The 18,127-nt window shown below is 40.0% G+C and overlaps 2 protein-coding genes across 6 annotated transcripts in view; one reads left to right on the forward strand and one right to left on the reverse strand.

The window, feature by feature from the left end:
- Nucleotides 1-254: 254 nt before the first annotated feature.
- RIDA (reactive intermediate imine deaminase A) lies at nt 255-16,697 on the reverse strand. Of its 3 annotated transcripts, none has more exons than XM_073999169.1 (6): nt 16,558-16,697; nt 7,023-7,090; nt 4,078-4,132; nt 3,744-3,812; nt 2,287-2,342; nt 255-812 (listed from the first exon to the last, which is right to left on the reverse strand). In XM_073999169.1, exons 2-6 carry the CDS (start codon nt 7,077-7,079, stop codon nt 750-752), a joined length of 300 nt encoding a protein of 99 aa, XP_073855270.1. In that variant the 5' UTR covers nt 7,080-7,090; nt 16,558-16,697; the 3' UTR covers nt 255-749. The 3 variants fall into 3 exon arrangements, with proteins under 3 accessions (XP_073855270.1, XP_005563828.1, XP_065375540.1); XM_005563771.5 differs by having other exon boundaries at nt 7,023-7,128; XM_065519468.2 differs by lacking the exon at nt 7,023-7,090 and adding an exon at nt 12,203-12,266.
- Nucleotides 16,698-16,822: 125 nt separating this feature from the next.
- POP1 (POP1 homolog, ribonuclease P/MRP subunit) overlaps nt 16,823-18,127 on the forward strand; it is a 43,027-nt gene continuing 41,722 nt past the window's right edge. For 2 of the 3 annotated variants that reach the window (XR_012416556.1, XM_005563773.4), the window contains exon 1: nt 16,823-16,916. The gene's annotated coding sequence lies outside the window, so the exon portion shown is untranslated. Of the gene's footprint in view, nt 16,951-18,127 lie in introns of all 3 variants that reach the window. The other variant, XM_015455060.3, reaches the window with a different exon arrangement.

Raw genomic sequence — 18,127 nt, forward strand, 5'->3', positions numbered from 1 at the left:
TGAAAATTTACATGCAAATTCTCCAACACTGTAAATGGCCAAAACTGCTGAAGACTAGAAAGTTTAAATGATGTTTCATGTAATAATAGTTGGCTAAAACTGCTGAAAAAAATAAACTGTGTAAAAGTGTATGAAGTCAGAAATAGGCTTTGAAAAATAAAATAGTTGGAGATTTTAACTTTACCCACCCCAACTAGGCAATATGTTTTAATGTATAAACTGTTAAGAAATAAGTGAACAAAATCACACCAAAGGAAATCTGCATGTCTATTTTATTTCCATTAGAAAAATATTATCTATATTAAATTTTGGTCCACTTTCTTCTCCTTGACCTCAAATTTAAACACTTAAATTTTACTCAAGAAAGAGCAGAATCACATACCTGACATGAAAACTAAATCGTTCACATCATTAGTTTGAATTAGATATGTTCTTGATTATTTCTCAGGAATAATTACTCTTCTTTCCTACCTGTTATTTCTCTTTTATTTATTGAGTAACTATGTAATGGGTATCTCTTTCCTATATTCAGTAATACAGATGTAATTTAAAACAGTAACTGGATTCCTTCTCTAATCTTCAATTCATGTTCAACTCTCCCTATTATATAGTATTTCCATAATAACTTCAGATATTTTCATCAAGCTCACACTGTCATCAATTGTGAAAATTAAAAGGTTAATTAAGATGTTACATCAATTGTAAAAATCAAAATGTTAACAAGTCCAGACTACAAAGCACTGGCCCACTTATAGTGATGCTGTTGTCAGCGGTCCTTGGACAGCTACTGCTTCGATTTCAATTCGACTACCCTGTGAGGAAAACAAAACAATTTGTTTTAATCATTTTGTACAAATTGCAAACTCTATAATACCTACTAAAAACATGAAACTAATAGCAATATAACATTTTTAACGTTAAGCTTTTCAAGGAAGGAAAGGAGAAGGAAATATTCACCAAGAATCTATAATAGACCAGGTTACCATGCTAAGTATATTCATATACTATATTAGCTTATATGATTCTCACAGCAGCCCTGTTAGAGAGATATTTTCTTGTCAATTCACAGAATGATATGCTGAAGTGTAGAAGGAGTAATTAACTCATCTCAGTCACAAGCTAGATAGCAGAGGTTGAACCCTTGTCTTTTGATTCCAAGTTCAGAGCTCTTTCTACTACAACCAGTACCTTAATAGGTCTGATAATGATCATTCCAAGTAACAACTAATTAAAGCAATACAAATTACACTCTTAAAACATAATTTTTCTTTAGTAGAAACTGCAAGTAGAAGTCAGTAAGAGTTGCTTTTTTATAGGCAGGAATATCGTGCTGCTAAGCTTCGAGTTAGAGTAGCAAAATCAAAATGGTGAGAAATATGTGTGCCCCTGGTTTAGAGATTATTTTTCTAGTGGAAGGTTTAGATTCCTTTTCTTTCCTTTTTTTTTTTTTGAGACGGAGTCTAGCTCTGTCGCCCAGGCTGGAGTGCAGTAGCGCAATCTCGGCTCACTGCAAGCTCCGCCTCCTGGGTTCACACCATTCTCCTCCCTCAGCCTCCTGAGTAGCTGAGACTACAGGCGCCCGTCACCACGCCGGTCTAATTTTTTTGTATTTTTAGTAGAGACGGGGTTTCACTGTGTTAGCCAGGATGGTCTCCATCTCCTGACCTTGTGATCCGCCTGCCTTGGCCTCCCAAAGTGCTGGTATTACAGGCGTGAGCCATCGTGCCCGGCCTTTTCTCACAATTTAAGTATTTTGATTTTGATTCTATGTTCACGTGTTGTCTTAAAAGGTTTTTTTTTTTTTTTCATGCATGTAATATAGGGTATTTCCTTTCAGACTTTAAGTCCCTGGGGAAGCAGGAACTATCTCTTTTCTTTTCTTTTCTTTTTTTTTAGAGACAAGGTCTCACTGTTACCCAGGCTGCAGCACAGTGGTTCGATTACAGCTCACTGCAGCTGTAATCTTCTGGGTTCAAGTGTTCCTCCCACCTTAGCCTCCCAAGTAGCTGGGACTACAGGTGTGCACCACCACCATGCATGGCTAATTTTAATTTTTTTTTTTTTGTAGAGATGGCTGTCTTGCTATGTTGCCCAGGCTGGTCTAGAACTCCGGGCCTCAAGCGATCCTCCTGTGTTGGCCTCTCAAAGCATTGGGATTACAGGGGTATGCCACCCTACCCAGGCTACTTCTTTTAAGTTTCCTTTCACAGTGCTTAGTTTATTTATAGAAGGAAAACAATGTAGAAATTGAAAACTGTGTACATTAGTCATTTAAAGTGTACTTACTTTGGGCAAAGCAGCAACTTGGTAAGCAGCTCTAGCAGGAAAATTACTCTTGAAATCTGAATTTAAAAGAATTTCATTTTTTTAATAGAGAAGAGTTGAAAAAATAAAGATCAAGTGAAAAATTTTATTTTAGTTTTCAGATATTGTACTGTTATTCAATATTCTACAATTAAGAATCTGGCAAGTGCTTCATATACTAGTCAGTTCTTAGATATAAGCAACATTTTATTTTTATTTTTTTGAAACAGAGTCTCGCTCTGTCACCCAGGTTGGAGTGAAGTGGTGCGATCTGAGCTCACTGCAACCTCTGTCTCCCATGTTCAAGAGATTCTCCTGCCTCAGCCTCCTGAGTAGCTGGGATTATAGGTGTGCACCACCACGCTTGGCTCATTTTTGTATTTTTAGTAGAGATGGGGCTTTGCCATGTTGGCCAGACTGGTCTCAAACTCCTGATGTCAAATGATCCACCCACCTCAGCCTCCCAAAGTACTTGGATTACAGATGTAAGCCACTGCACCTGGCTTTAAGCAACATTTTAAAAAAGAGGCTCACTATCAGATTTGTTTGATAAAATATTTAGCCATATGATTCCTACCATAGTTAATACTTTTTAAAATCTCTTAGCTTTCTGGCAAAAAAAAAAAAAAAAAAAAAAAAAAAAATGAAATACGTACTCTAACATTTTGATCTTGTTTGATGTGGAGTTTTGTTTTTAAAGTGATATTTATAAACTATTTATCTAAATAGGGAACAAGTGCCCACCTCTAGCAATTTTGGCAAGTACTTCCTCTGCCAACTTTGGTCTTTTCTAGTCATTTCTTCAGGAGAGAATAAGTAATGATGCTTTTTCCATGTTATACCTTTGCCTCATCCCACTAGGTGGTAGGGACACCAATTTTCTCCACTATGACATCAATGTTAATAATAGCTAACATTTACTCAGTGCTTATAACACACCAGCAGCTAAGTGCTTTACATGTTGTACTGACTCATTTAATCATTCCAACAATCCTATAAGGTAGGAGTATATTATCTCCATTTTGCATATGAGAAAACCAAGGCTTAGAAATATTAAGTAACTAACTAATGAGTCTGAGAGAGCCAGGATAAAGATGGTGGCTGGACCATACAGCAATAGTAAATAAAACCTATGTGTAAAAAACTTTTTAGGAGAGTTTAAAAAGCCTGAAAAGGGTTTAATGAAATTAAACTTTTGAAAAATGGGTATGTAGGGTTTCACTACATTGTTTTAGGGAATGCAATAGAAATATCTTAGGACTTTTTCATGGGGGGTATACAACCTATTTCCAATCAGATTATTAATTCTTTTAGGACAAGATCTATGACCATTTCTTTAGCATCTCCTACCACTCTTAATTCATAATACACATTCATTAATGTGACCAGATTTATTTCTTTTTAAAAATGGAAAATAGGAATAAAGCCAAATTACTTACACTGTTTGTAGATTTCATTGACAGTATTGAAGTCATTTATGTCAGCCAGAAGAACAGTTGTTTTCACCACTAGAAGATACAAACATTGTCATTAGGTTTAGTTATTTGGTCTGACCCAAAATATTACTTAGAAAAGGACTATATGATTCTGAGACTGTCTTGATTAAAATGGGACTGAAATGGGACCAAAGAAGTGAAGGAGAACAGTTGCTGTTTAAAACAACTTTTAAGTAGCAACAAAGACATGGCACGGCATATTACTGGATGCCATATATTTTTGAAAAAGACCAAAGAAATATCAAAAAGAAATGTGAAATAATATCAAATTGCTCACCATTAGTGAAGTCACAGCCTGCAGCTTTCAGAATTTCACCCATGTTTTTAAGAGCCTGTGAACCAAGCCAAGAAAGGCCTAAGTCACTGATATTAGATTTAAAGCTTTAATTACATTCAATTAATCATCTTTTACTAATACCTCCTTAAATAGCTTATGTTGCAGAAAAATCTTCTCTACTCTTGTTAGGAAGCTTACAAGTGTGTTTCTTGGCTTCCCTTTAATAGAATGAGTCTTTCGGAAATACAGTGAGAAGGTTGTCTCCTTTTGTGCATAAAAAGACTGGGTTGAAGTCCCTTCTTCAGTGCTAAAATGTGTTAATTGTTCGGCCAATGTCCACAGAAATAATTTCTGGGGTTCTTCATTTGATACCACTTCAAGGATAAGGATGAGCTAATAAGCATTAAAACATGTTTTCTTTTAAAGCAATATTTGACTTTAAAGGGTTCTTTTTCCTTTTTCTCAAAAAATGATATTAGTAAATGATATAACTGTTTGAGACACTGGCTTCTGGAAAAGCATCTTTTTTTGGATTCATTCTTCCTTCCCACTTTGCTGGTCACAATGTAATATTTCATTATATTCTTGTGTCTTTTAAAATAATCTTCTAAATAGGTAATACATGGATATGGCAACAACAACAACAAACTCAAAAGCTATTAAAAAAGCATATATAGTGTAAAGATCTCTCTCACCCTTCTCTCTCTCTCCCATGTTTCCCACCTCAGAGGTAACCACTGTTCCTAATTTATTGTATATCCTTCTAGGTACAGTCAATGCTTATGTTACATATTTTTAAACATAAAAGCACACACGGTAGCATACTGTGCATGCTGTTCTGCATCTTGGTTTTATTACCATGAAACAATTTACGTTGGAGATCTTTCCACATTACTTTAGTTGTATTGATCTAGCATAATTTATTCAACCGGTTCTTTATGAGTGGACATTTAGGTTTTTAAAAATCTTTCAGCTAGGCCAGGTCCGGTGGCTCACGCCTGTAATCTCAGCACTTTGGGAGGCTGAGGTGGGTGAAGCATGAGGTCAGGAGATCGAGACCATCCTGGCTAACACGGTAAAAACCCATCTCTACTAAAAATACAAAAAAATAAGCCAGATGTGGTGGCGGGCACTTGTAGTCCCAGTTACTTGGGAGGCTGAGACAAGAGAATTGCTTGAACCTGGAAGACAGAGGATGCAGTGAGCTGAGATCACGACACTGCACTCCAGCCTGGGCAACAGAGCGAGGCTGTCTCACAAAAACAAAACAAAACAAACTTTCAGCATTATATGACTCAGTAAATGCATAAAATTATAGTTTATTGTTTTATTTTATTTTACTTTTTGAGACAGTGTCTTGCTCTGTGTCCCAGGCTGGAGTACAGTGGTGCAATCTTGGCTTACTGCAACCTCCACCTCCCAGGTTTAAGTGATTCTCCTGTATCAGCTTCCTGAGTAACGGGAACTATAGGCATGTGCCACCTCACTGGGTTAATTTTTTTTTCTTTTTTTTTTGAGACGGGGTCTTGCCCTGTCGCCCAGGCTGGAGTGGAGTGGCGTGATCGAAGAGTTGGATATTTGATGGACCATGAATCATCTAACAACCAAAAGAGAGATTCCACCTCCTTAACACTAAAGTCACCTTAAACCTGAATCATTGACATCAGATGACATGCTGCCACTTCTACATGGATTGGGAAATTTTCTTTTCAGGGCCACTGACCTGACCCTCTTAAAAAAAAAAAAAAAAAAAATACCACCACAGAAGTAAAAAGTCAACATTTAAAAAAATAAGCATGTGGAATATAATTCTAATTATATGTTGCTCACTGCAACTTCCGCCTTCCAGGCTCAAATGATTCTCATGCCTTAGCCTCCTGAGTAGCTGGGACTACAGGCACATGCCACCACACTTGGCTAATTTTTGTATTTTCAGTAGAGACAGGGTTTCACCATGTTGGCCAGGCTGGTCTTGAACTCCTGACCTCAGATGATCTGCCCACCTCAGCCTCCCAAAGTGCTGGGATTACAGGCGTGAGCCATTGTACCTGGCCTCCCCTGGCTAGTTTTTGTATTTTTAGTACAGATGGGGTTTCACCATGTTGTCCAGGCTAGTCTTGAACTCCTGACCTCAAGTGATCTGCCAGCCTCGGCCTCCCAAAGTGCTGGGATTACAGGCGTGTGCCACCATGCCTGGCCTACATTATGGTTTAATTATATTTATTGGATTAGAATCATATTCCCCACCATGCTTATTTTTTTTTTTTTTTTTTTTTTTTTTTTGAGACGGAGTCTCACGCTGTTGCCCAGGCTGGAGTGCAGTGGCGCGATCTCGGCTCACTGTAAGCTCCGCCTCCTGGGTTCACGCCATTCTCCTGCCTCAGCCTCCTGAGTAGCTGGGACTACAGGCGCCCGCCACCGCGCCCGGCTAATTTTTTGTATTTTTAGTAGAGACGGGGTTTCACTGTGGTCTCGATCTCCTGACCTTGTGATCCGCCCGCCTCGGCCTCCCAAAGTGCTGGGATTACAGGCTTGAGCCACCGCGCCCGGCCACCATGCTTATTTTTAAAAATGTTGACTTTTTACTTCTGTGGTGGTAAATTTTTTTTTTTTTTTTTTTTGAAGAGGGGCAGGTCAGTGGCCCTGAAAAGAAAATTTCCCAGTCCATTTGGAAGTGGCAGCATGTCATCTGACGTCAATGATTCAGGTTTAAGGTCACTTTAGTGTTAAGGAGGTAGAATCTCTCTTTTGGTTGTTAGATGATTCATGATCCATCAAATTTCCAACTCTTAGATAGAAAACTACGTTAAATCAAGCAGTAAGTAGTTTAAAAAAACATTTATCTGTTAATCTCTATAAAACAAATCAGGGAAGTGGATTCTTAATACTCTCCAACCTTAAAAAGGTAGAAGAAAAGGAAACTTCAAATGTGGAAAATGACTTACTTGTTTAGCTTCTTCTGCTACCCCTCCTGACACAAGCTGTCCACTTGAAGGGTCCATGCCTATCTGTCCTGAAATGTAAATGGTCCTGTCGACTAACACAGCTTGACTGCAATAAACAGAAAGCTAGTGTATTTATATAAGTATAAAACATAAAATTCAATGCTAGAAGACTTTTTTGATAGGACAGAGAAGTACAAATGGTTAAAAAAAAAAAAAGATACATTGGACTTCACAAAAATTAAAAACTTTTATTTACCAAAAGTATCTTTTTTTTTTTTTGAGACGGAGTCTTGCTCTGTCGTCCAGGCTTGAGTGCAGTGGCACGATCTCGGCTCACCATAAGCTCTGCCTCCTGGGTTCATGCCATTCTCCTGCCTCAACCTCCCAAGTAGCTGGGACTACAGGCGCCCGCCACCACGCCTGGCTAATTTTTTTTGTAGTTTTAGTAGAAACAGGGTTTCACTGTGTCAGCCAGGATGGTCTTGATCTCCTGACCTTGTGATCCGCCCGCCTCGGCCTCCCAAAGTGCTGGGATTACAGGTGTGAGCCACCGCGCCCGGCCTATCAAAGATACCGTTAAGAAAATGAAAAGGGGCTGGGTGCTGTAATCCTAGTGCCTTGGGAGGGTGAAGCAGGAGGATTGCTTGGGACCAGGAGTTTGCGACCAGCCTGGGCAACCACTCAGTCTCTACAAAAAACAATGAAAAACAGCCAAGTATGGTGACGCACACCCGTGGTCCCAGCTACTCAGGAGGTTAGGGTGATTGAATTGCGTAAGCCCAGGAGTTGAAGGCTGCAGTGAGCCATGTGTATATCACTGCGCTCCAGCCTCAGTTGGCACTGGGTAACAGACAGAGACCCAAAATAAAAAAAGGGGTTGCGGGAAGAAAAAGCAAGTGATAGATTGGGAGAAAAATATTTGCAAAACATATACCTAATAAAGTACCTATATCCAGAATATAAGAAGAACTCTTATAAGTCAATAATGTGAAGACAACCCAATGAAATATGAGCAAATGATACTTTACAAAAGAAAACATACAAAGAGTTAGAGTACATTAAATTTGCTCAACATTATTAGTCATTGGAGAAATGCAAAGCAAAACCACACACTAAGACATCGCTGATAAAACAAGCATTGGCAATGATGGGGAGCAACCCTCATACACTGTTGGTAGGAATGCAAAATGGTACAGCCACTTTAGAAAATAGTTTGGCAGTTTCTTTAAAAATTTAAACATATATTTGACATACAACTCAGCAAACTCTTCTTTCAGAGATAGGGTTTTGCTCTGTCACCCAGGCTGGAGTGCAGTGGTAGGATGGTGGCTCACTGAAGCCTTGACTTCCCAGGCCCAAGCGATCCTCCCATCTCAGCCTCCCAAGTAGCTGGGACTAAAGGTGTGCACCACCATGCCCGGCTAATTTTTTATTTTATTTTTTATTTATTTTGCTTTTTTGTAGAGATGAGGTCTTGCTGTGTTGCCTAGGCTTGTCTCAAACTCCTGGACTCAAGTGATCCTCCTGCCTTGGCCTCCTAAAATGCTGGGATTACAGGCTTGAGCCTCAACTCAGCAATTTCTTTCCTAGGCAACTATCAAAGAGAAATGAAAACATATGTCCAAAGACTTTATGTGAATGTTCAGAATAGCATTATTTATAGCAAAAATGGAAGATGCACACACACGCACCCACTGATAGATCCAACAAAGGACTATATATTGTCTTATTTCACTTAAATGAAACCTTAGAAAGGACAATAGCAACAGCAGATGATTAACTGTTGTCTGGGGCCAGGGGTGATCATAAATGGGTACAAGGGAATTTTTTGGGAGTGATGGAAATGTTCTAAAATTTGACTATTATAGTGGATGCCTGATTCTATACATTAACCAAAACTCATGGAACACTACGTGAGTAACTTAATTAAAATGGGTAACTTGTTGTTTTGAGGTGGAGTCTCACTCTGTCACCCAGGCTGGAGTGCAGTGGCACAATCTTGGCTCACTGCAACCTCTGCCTCCGCGTTCAAACAATTCTCCTGCCTCAGCCTCCCAAGTAGCTGGGATTACAGGCGTGAGCCACCACGCCCAGCTAATTTTTGCATTTGTAGTAGAGATGGGGTTTTGCCATGTTGGCCAGGCTGGTCTTGAACTCCTGACCTCAGGTGATCCACCCACCTCGGCCTCCCAAAGTGCTGGGATTACAGTTGTGGGCCACCACACACAGCCATTAAAATGGGTAACTTTTATAAGTAACTTATACCTCAATATAGCTGTAAAGCAAAAAAATGCAATTTCAAGAGCACTTTTAAAAACATAAGTAGTCATGGGGGCAGTTTCCCCCATGCTGTTCTCGTGATAGTGAGTTCTCACGTGATCTAACAGTTTTATAAGTGTCTGACAGTTCCTCCTACACACGCACACTCTCTCTTGCCTGCCATCATATATGATGTGCCTCTTCCCCTTCCGCCATTATTGTAAGTTTCTTGAGGTCTCCCCAGCCATGCGGAACGGTGAGTCAATTAAGCCTCTTTTCTTTATAAATACTTGGGTTGTATCTTTATAGCAGTGTGAAAACGAACTAATACAACTTCATTTCTGCAAAGTGCTTACTTCTGTAACTAACTTTTTCTGTTATGAAGATGTTAAATTTCAGAAGTAGGATAAAATCATAGGAAAAAGAATACAATACATTGATACCTGAAAAAAGCCAAACAAGTCCACTTTTTACAGGAATCATATTAGTTTTGGGATGAAGAAAGCCTGTCTGTTTTTTTAAGATGTTGAAGAAAGAAACCTTAATGTAATTTTAATTTAAAAGTGAAATGTGGTAGGGCATGGTGCCTCATACCTATAATCTCAGCACTTTGGGAGGCTGAGGCGGGCAGATCACTTGAGGTCAGGAGTTCAAGGCCAGCCTTGCCAACATGGGGAAATCCTGTCTCTATTAAAAAACACAAAACTTAGCCAGTGGTGGTGCACACCTGTAATTCCAGCTACTTGGGAGGCTGAGGCATGAGAATCACTTGAACCTGGGAGGTGGAGGTTGTAGTCAGCCAAGATTGCATTACTACACTCCAGCCTGGGCGACAGAGGAAGACTCTGTATCAAAAAAAAAAAAAAAAAAGAAAAAAAAAGTGAAATTTGTTTTAAAATTTCCATGCTTATTTATAAATTTAAGATAGTCTCATTTTAATCCTCTTCTTTTAGTTCCCTATTCTTCCATTTTCCAACATGCTCCAAACTTTCCTCTTTTATTTCATGAAGTTTTCCCTGGTCTTCTTGACCACATCTTTTGTTTTCCTTTATAATTTATTTTTGAATAGGAGTTCATATGGTTCAAAAATCCAGAAAATATACAAAGAATTGCAGTGAAAAGTCTTTCATTCTTGTTCCCTATTTGCTCAGTTCCCAGCCCAGAACCATTGTTCTTCTTTAGGTATTCATCCAGTCTCTTTAATGAACAGAAAACCAAAACAAATATATATTTTCTCTTTTCTTTTACATAAAATATGGTATATTAAACGTTCTTGTACACTTTGTTTTTTTCACTCAACGGAATATCATGAAGATCTTTCCATAAGTATATGTAGAGTGCTTCCTCATTTTTTGAAACAGCTATGTATGTTTTACAATATGGATATACTTTAGTTAATTAGTCACCATTACTTCCAATATTTTGTTATAAATAAAACTACACTAAACACACACACACACACACACACACACACACACACACACACACACACACACACTTTCCCTAAGTAACTAAGCTTTTCTTTCTCCTGGATCCCAGGAGTGCTCTGGTTGTATCTTCCTTATACTATGTACAGGATCCTGCCTTGTGTTGTAACTCATCCTGTTATTATCCTATCTCCCAAGGTATCTTAGACTCTAAACTCCTTGAGTTTGGGGTAATGTCTTACCATGTCTCTGTAGCTCTGTAGGGTGTAGGTGATTCTTTGCATACAGTAGGCACACTATAACTACTTGCTGATGTTTTGCTCTTTAACCACTTAGTAGCATAAACAATTCTGGTTGTCAGTGAATGTCTTTTCAGCAGGACCTGTCGACTTACAGCAAATGCTTTGGAGAGAGCTAAGGAGGTATGTTTAAACTTGGTAACATGATTCAGAAAGTCTAGAAAGTTTTCTCAGCTATCTGGCTTTCACACTGGTCCACAAATAGATAACTACTGAGTTTGTTAATTTGTAATCTTTTCTCGGGTTAAATAATACCATCAGTAACACTGTTTTTTATTAACTGTCCTGTGTAGAATTAGGCCGTCTGCCCTAGGTCCTGTGCAAAGTGCCTTCAGCTTTCCCCATATCTGAAACACACTTTAAGACCAAATGCATTATTATTTATCAGAAACTTCACGGTAGTAAAAAGAAACTCTTTTATTTTCAAAATATAAAAAGTAAGCACTGGAGCTGAGTCCATCTGAGCTATGTGAGTTATCTCTTATAGATCTAAAGAGGTTTGTTCATAAGAATAATTGTCTAGTTGACACTTTCTGAGCATAAGAATCCTACTATCCAAAGACATGTGGTTGGACTTCAGAAAATTTAAAAGTGCATTGTTCTACTTCCAGGTTAAAGGGTAATCACACTTTCAAAAGCGTTCTAATAATTCTCACATCATAGTCTATGCCACACGGGCTACTGCTTCAAAAATTTATTATTATGAGGACGGTGTGCAATATGCACCATGCAAAGCAATGCAATGTTGAAATCTTTCAAGGTTCTGTCTGGAAGTATTCCTGAAATGTGCAGAGTTGATTGGCTAATTAGTGACAACACCCCATCCATTCCAATGCCAGAGACTGAAAGTTCAACACATTTGAATTCTTCCTGGAGAGGACCCAGGATTCTCAAAAGGTGTACTCACTACGCACCTCATGCACAAAAACTCGTTTTCAAAAGGTTCCTAAAACATGTCCAATTAACTTTATCAGAATATAAGTAGTTAGTTGGAGTTTGTTTTTTTCTTAAACATTAACTATTGAAAATAAGCACGATTTCTAGTCACCTAGTGCACAAGAGGCACAATGTCCTGGAAGTCTCCACACCACGAAGCTGGTTGGTGGCTTTTTTTTCTTGTCATATTGGCACATTCATATGATGATTCCCTTCCTTTTTGCTTTCAGCTTTATAAAGACAGTTGACTCCCACTCACCTTCAAATCAACCAGGAACATTACTGTTATGCTTTCCTTCTTGAACAAAGTCCACAGAGTATCTCTAAATAGGTCAAGGAAGGGGTATACTCTTTAGCAGGCTCCAGGACAAAGTGTCTCTAATAATCACTTTGATTTGGTTGTGTCCCTCTTGTTTGAAGGTAAAAGTGTTTTTTTAAAATGCTATTACTGTGTGATTGAGAGAAAGACATTAGGGCAGAAGGAGAAAAAAGATTACAAATTTTCACTTACAATATCCCCTAACTATTCTCACTCTCTTAACCTCCAAATTTCTATCGGAATTACTATCAGAATTATCTTCTTAAAAGATCTGATCATGTTCCACCCTGTTTAAAAACATTTAGCCTGGGCAATGTGGTGAAACCCCAGCTCTACAAAAAATACAAAAATTATCCGGGCATGGTGGCTTGGGCCTGTAGTCCCAGCTACTTCGGAAGCTGAGGTGGGAGAATGGCTTGAGCTCAGGAGGTTGAGGCGACAATAAGCCATGATCCTGGCTCCAGCCTGGGTAACAGAGCGAGACACTGTCTCAACACACACACATACAAACACACAACCACAACAAAAAAACACATTTGATTGTTCCTCATTATATACAAAATAAAATTTATATTCTTCCATTTAGTATTGGAAACCACCACAACCTGTATCTTGCTAAAATCTCCTTTTTTTTTTTTTTTTTTAGACAGAGTCTCACTCTGTAGCCCAGGCTGGAGTGCAGTGACGCGACCTCGGCTAACCACAACCTCTGCCTTCCAGGTTCAAGCAATTCTCTGCCTCAGCCTCCCGAGTAGCTGGGATTACAGGCATACACCACCATGCCCAGCTAATTTTTTTTTTTTTTTTGTATTTTTAGTAGAGATGGGGTTTCACCATCTTGGCCAGGCTGGTCTTGAACTCCTGACCATGTGATACACCCACCTCTGCCTCCCAAAGTGCTGGGATTACAGTCGTGAGCCACTGCGCCCGGCCAAAATCTAATTTTTATTGGTCACTTTTATTTAATTCCCACAATAATCTTATCAAGTGGTATTATTTATGCCCATTTAGAAGACAAAGAAGCAAACTAAGAGAGGTTAAGTCACTCTGCAAGGTTATATAATTAAAAAGAGGCAAAACAAAAATTCAAATCCAAATTCCAACTCTTAATCAGTATTCTCAAAGGAGTCAGTCATACACAGTGAAACACAGTAAGAAAATGACTGCTTTTCCAATTTTTTTTTCAATCTACACCAGGGACAACAAAGTAAATGATTAAGACTAGGCTCTAGTACCCATTTCCTAAATTCAAATTTTGTTACATCACTTTTTAGTGGTGTAACTTTTGGCAAATTATTTAATTTTGCACACATCAGTTTCTTCATCCGAAAAATGGGGACTATAATACAACCATGCATATAAATCACTTAGAACCATGCCTGGTGCTGACCAGGCGTGGTGGCTGACACCTGTAATCCCAGAACTTTGGGAAGCCGATGTAGGTGGATCACTTTAGGTCAGGAGTTCAATACCAGCCTGACCAACACAGTGAAACCCTATCTCTACTAAAAATACAAAAATTATCCGAGTGTGGTGGCACATGCCTATAATCCCAGCTACTTGAGAGGCTGAGACATGAGAATCACTGGAATCTGTGGGGTGGAGGTTGCAGTGAGCCGAGATTGTGCCACTGCACTCTAGCCTGAGCAACAGAGCGAGACTCTGTCTCAAAAAAAAAAAAAAAAAAAAAAGTGCCCGATGCTGCTGAGTAAGCATCAGTAAATGTTAGCAATGATGATTCTACCCCATTTGATTACATCAAGGAGAAAAAAATCATCTTTAGAAAACAAATTAAAACATCAATTGAAAGTTTTTAATTAAACTTTTTTTTTTTAAATAGAGATGGGGTCTCACTATGTTGCCCAGGCTGGTCTTGAACTCCTGACCTCAAGCAGTCCTCTCACCTTGGCCTCCCACAGTGCTGGGATTACAGGCGTGAGACACAGTACCAGCCTAAAGAAACCTCACTCTTAACAAAGAGAGAGCAGGCCTCAGATTTTGAACCAACTGTAATGTCTAGTCCAGCTAAAATTTAATAACACCTTTTTTAAAATTGAGTTTATTTTTTACTACTACTTTCTATTGAAATGTTTTCTATTTCGTGTACTGTTGTAAAGTTTCCCTTTTCAATTAACTTGTTAAATAAAATGAAGTGAGCTATCTCAAAGAAATAGGTTAAGTAAATTATAAGTGATATACAGATTTCGCAAACAAGCAAAAAAGATAGAAGTAGCACTTGAATTATGAAAACTTTCTCCCCAAAATCTTTATACCATGCATTCTTCTACCTCCATGCCCTCACTCAAGCCATTCCCTTTACCTGACTTCTACCTCCACACCCTTCACTCAATGACTTCCTGTTGAAATCCTTAATAAATTAATTTAAAAATCAAACTTCACAACATTATTATAAATGACAAAACCAACCTTCAAAACCAAAGGACTACCTCTCACAAGTAACCTTCCTAAATCTTCTCTTTCCTCTTCCACCCCAAGTTAAAATCAATATGTCTTTTTTCTGCTTTACTCCCTACCCCACTTGCCCTCTCACTCCCACTGCATTTTATTTCCAAGTTTTCTATAATAATTCCTGTTCTGCCACATCTCAGTGCCTTTTCTCACAGCAGTAGGTTTAAAGGAGGGAGCTAGGGCTTGACTTCAAATCAAAATGTCACTTGTAGACTCTCTGACCTTGACTTTGAGCTTCAGTTTTCTTTTTGTAAAATGGGGATGGGACTTAAGAGAAGGTGGTTGTCATGGTGCCTGGCATAGAGCATGTGCTAAATTAAAATGTTCATTTTTCTTTTCCCCATATATATTAATGTTTTTCACACTGGGTTGTCTTTATACATTTTTGTACTCCTAAGTGCTTGGCATATAGTAGGCATTCAATGCACATCTATAAGAGTTTCAGCTGTAGAAGTTTTCCCACTTTGGTTCTTTAACAGTGAGCAGATACTATAAACTGTATTTTAAATAGAAAAAAATTGAAAAAGGGTTGCGAAGTATACTTTAGTGAAGAATTAAAAATAAACAAAAAATTATCTTTGAAAAAGAAAGTAGCCAACAATGCATATGATAAGATCCAATAGTTTTAAAGCTGAGACATTTTAAGAATATGAAGCTTAAAAATAAAATTAACTTTTCCATTTAAAAGCACTTCTGACAAGTGGAAACAAAAGCACAAGTGGAAACAAACACAGGTTAGACTTTCTGGCCAGTATACATATATTTAGCTAGAGTATGTTGGCACAGTCTTAGAAAATAATGTTTGCTACGATTTGTATTTAGTAGTGGGAAATAAGAATGGGCAATGAATTGATAAACATTACAATGCATTTCCATATGTTGTAGAAACCAGTGGCTTGCGTAGATGTGCAGGGATTTGCTAAGCATTTCTGTTAAAGGAACTCAGCTCTCCACAGAAGAGACAACCACATCTGTTGACAGGGCTCTTCTCAATTGAGAGAGGGCTCTGTTTCCTCTTCCACCCCAAGTTAAAATCAATTTGTCTTTTTTCTCCTTTACTGCCTACCCTACTTGCCCTCTCACTCCCATTGCATTTTATTTCCAAGTTTTCTGTAATAATTCCTGTTCTGCCACATTTCAGTGCCTTTTCTCACAGCAGGAGGTTTAAAGGAGGGAGCTGTTGATGGGGTTCTTTTCAATTGAGAGAGGGGTAGACCAAGTATGAAGCTAATGAAAGAAGCTGGTCATAAAGGACCACATGTTTTATGATTAAATTTATAGGAAATGTCCACAATCAGCAAATCCATGAAGATGCAAGTAGATCGTCCGGGGCCGGGGGACAGGAGAATGGGAAGTGAATGCTAATGGGGATGGGATTTATTTTTGGGGTGATGAAAATGGTTCTGAAGAAAGTGGTGATGGCTGCATAACTGTGAGTATGGTCAAAATCACTGAATTGTACATGCTAAAGGGGGTGAATCTTATGGTACGTGAATTGTATCTCAATAAAGCTGTTACCAAGAAAACAAAAACTACCCCCTTCCCCCAAAAAACACAGCGTCTGAAGACTTCTAACCGGGGAGAGCTGTCTGGCAGGCTGGGCTCCGCAGCGAGGCAGCCCCAGAACGAGCAAAGTCCCGTGGAGTGCAGGCTCCCGGTCCCATCGTGGCTCCCAACTCTCTGTGGGTCTTTGGGTGCGTTGCCCCTTTCCAGGCTCAATTTCCTCGCGTGTTCGCTGGGCCTCTGACCCGGAGGGACCCCAACCGGGCCCGAATCCCCGAACCCATACGCCCCGGGTCCGTCACTGCTCCCACCAGCCTCGTTACCTGTAGGGTCCTATGGCCCCTGGAGCTTTCGCGGTGCTGATCACCCTTCTGATCAAGGACGACATGGCTAAGTCTTCCCTCTTGCAGCCCCTTCAGGAGAAGAAGCCCCAGCACCAGCCCTGCTCGCTTCTGGTGCGACTGACCAACCCTAGCAGCGCCTCTGCCGGACAGCGCCTGCTGGGGGCGGGCTCGCGCGTCATTCTGGGAATTGTAGTTTCGGCGACGCTCCAGGCCACGTGGAGGAAGCGCCTGGTCTGGCGCATGCGCTCTCCAGCGCGCTCGCCAGGCGCTTTGGCTCGGTGGAGACTGTCGCGGAGGCTTGTCATTCTGACCCGGGAAGTCCTCAGAGCGTCTGGCAGGTTGGTCGTGAGGGGCTTGTGCCTTCCAGAGGCTGTGAGTGTCGGGGGGACTGTTTGTGGTGGTCCCCCGCCCGGCGCCCGTCTCCCCTTTTCATCTTTTCTCCCTCAGACTCTTCTGACCTCTTCTTTCCTTGCTGCCTATGCCCGGGGCCCCTCTTCCTAGTGTCGCATCTCCTTCGGCCCCTGCGCTCGAGCCCCCTACGTCAGTCATTTCCCTTCATTGCCCCGCCGGGCGGAGGCCGTCCTGGGATGGATTTGCATCCCCTGTTCTGCAACCCCAAAGGACTAAGATGGGTCATTCAGGCGACCACGCTGGGATCTGGGCGTTGGTCCTCCCGTGTTCGCTTTCCTGCTCCTCCCGTGTTCCCTTCTCTAGGGTGCTCCTCGGGCTTTACAAGGTCACTATCTGAACAGAGCCCTAGTGATTGGGGTATCATTTCAGAAAGAAAGATAGTGATCTGGAATGGCCCAGATCCCTTATGAGTATTCTGCTGTGTCAGAAGGGATGGTACTTGGCTAAATATTTCTTATCCTGTTAATATTTGCATTGTAAGTACGCTTCGTTTCTTCATTTATGCGGGCACTCACAAATATATAATGAGTCCCTACTTGGTGTAAGGCACTCTGCTAGATGCTAGGAATGCAACAGTTAAAAAAAAAAAAAAGTAAAATCTCTGCTTTCCCTGCTTCTTAAAGATAATATAAGAAAATCTCCTTTATTCCCTTTCATTTTGTCCTACATACTGCTTAGGTTTTGGCCTTCCTACTTCTGGCTCAGGAACCCTCTGATCTTTTTCACTGGTTTGGGGCCTGGAATAAAAGACCTTCCAATCTGGCTTCCCCTTGCCTATTCAAGTTTCATTGTCATCTACTCCCTCTTCCCACTAGCGTCCTCCTGTATTCACACAGTAGATTCCTGAATACTCTTTCTTCCTCATCTATGCAAATTCCAGCTAACTGAAAGCCTATTTTCTCTTTGATTTTTCCTATCAATTCACATATTTTTTCTTTTTCTTCTTTCCTTCCTTTCCTTTTCTTTTTCTTTCTTTTCTTTCTTTCAAGACAGGATCTCACTCTGTCACCCCGGCTGGAGTGCAGTGGCATGATCTTGGCTCACTGAAACCTTAAGCTCCTGGGCTGAAGTGATCCTTCAGCCTAAGCATCTCAAGTAGTTGGGATTACAGGTGCACGCCGGCTAATTTTTGTATTTT

Source organism: Macaca fascicularis, chromosome 8, assembly GCF_037993035.2.
Source record: "Macaca fascicularis isolate 582-1 chromosome 8, T2T-MFA8v1.1".
NCBI classification, from domain to species: Eukaryota; Metazoa; Chordata; class Mammalia; order Primates; family Cercopithecidae; genus Macaca; species Macaca fascicularis.

Bases quoted from the DNA above. Each gene is read 5' to 3' on its own strand.
- RIDA (XM_005563771.5), bottom strand. From the start codon at position 16,622: ATGTCGTCCTTGATCAGAAGGGTGATCAGCACCGCGAAAGCTCCAGGG. The intron at 7,129-16,557 runs GTAACGAGGCTG...TGTTTATTGCAG, and splicing joins GGGGCCATAGGACCCTACAG to TCAAGCTGTGTTAGTCGACA. The intron at 2,343-3,743 runs GTAAGTAATTTG...TTTTAAATTCAG, and splicing joins CAATGAAATCTACAAACAGT to ATTTCAAGAGTAATTTTCCT.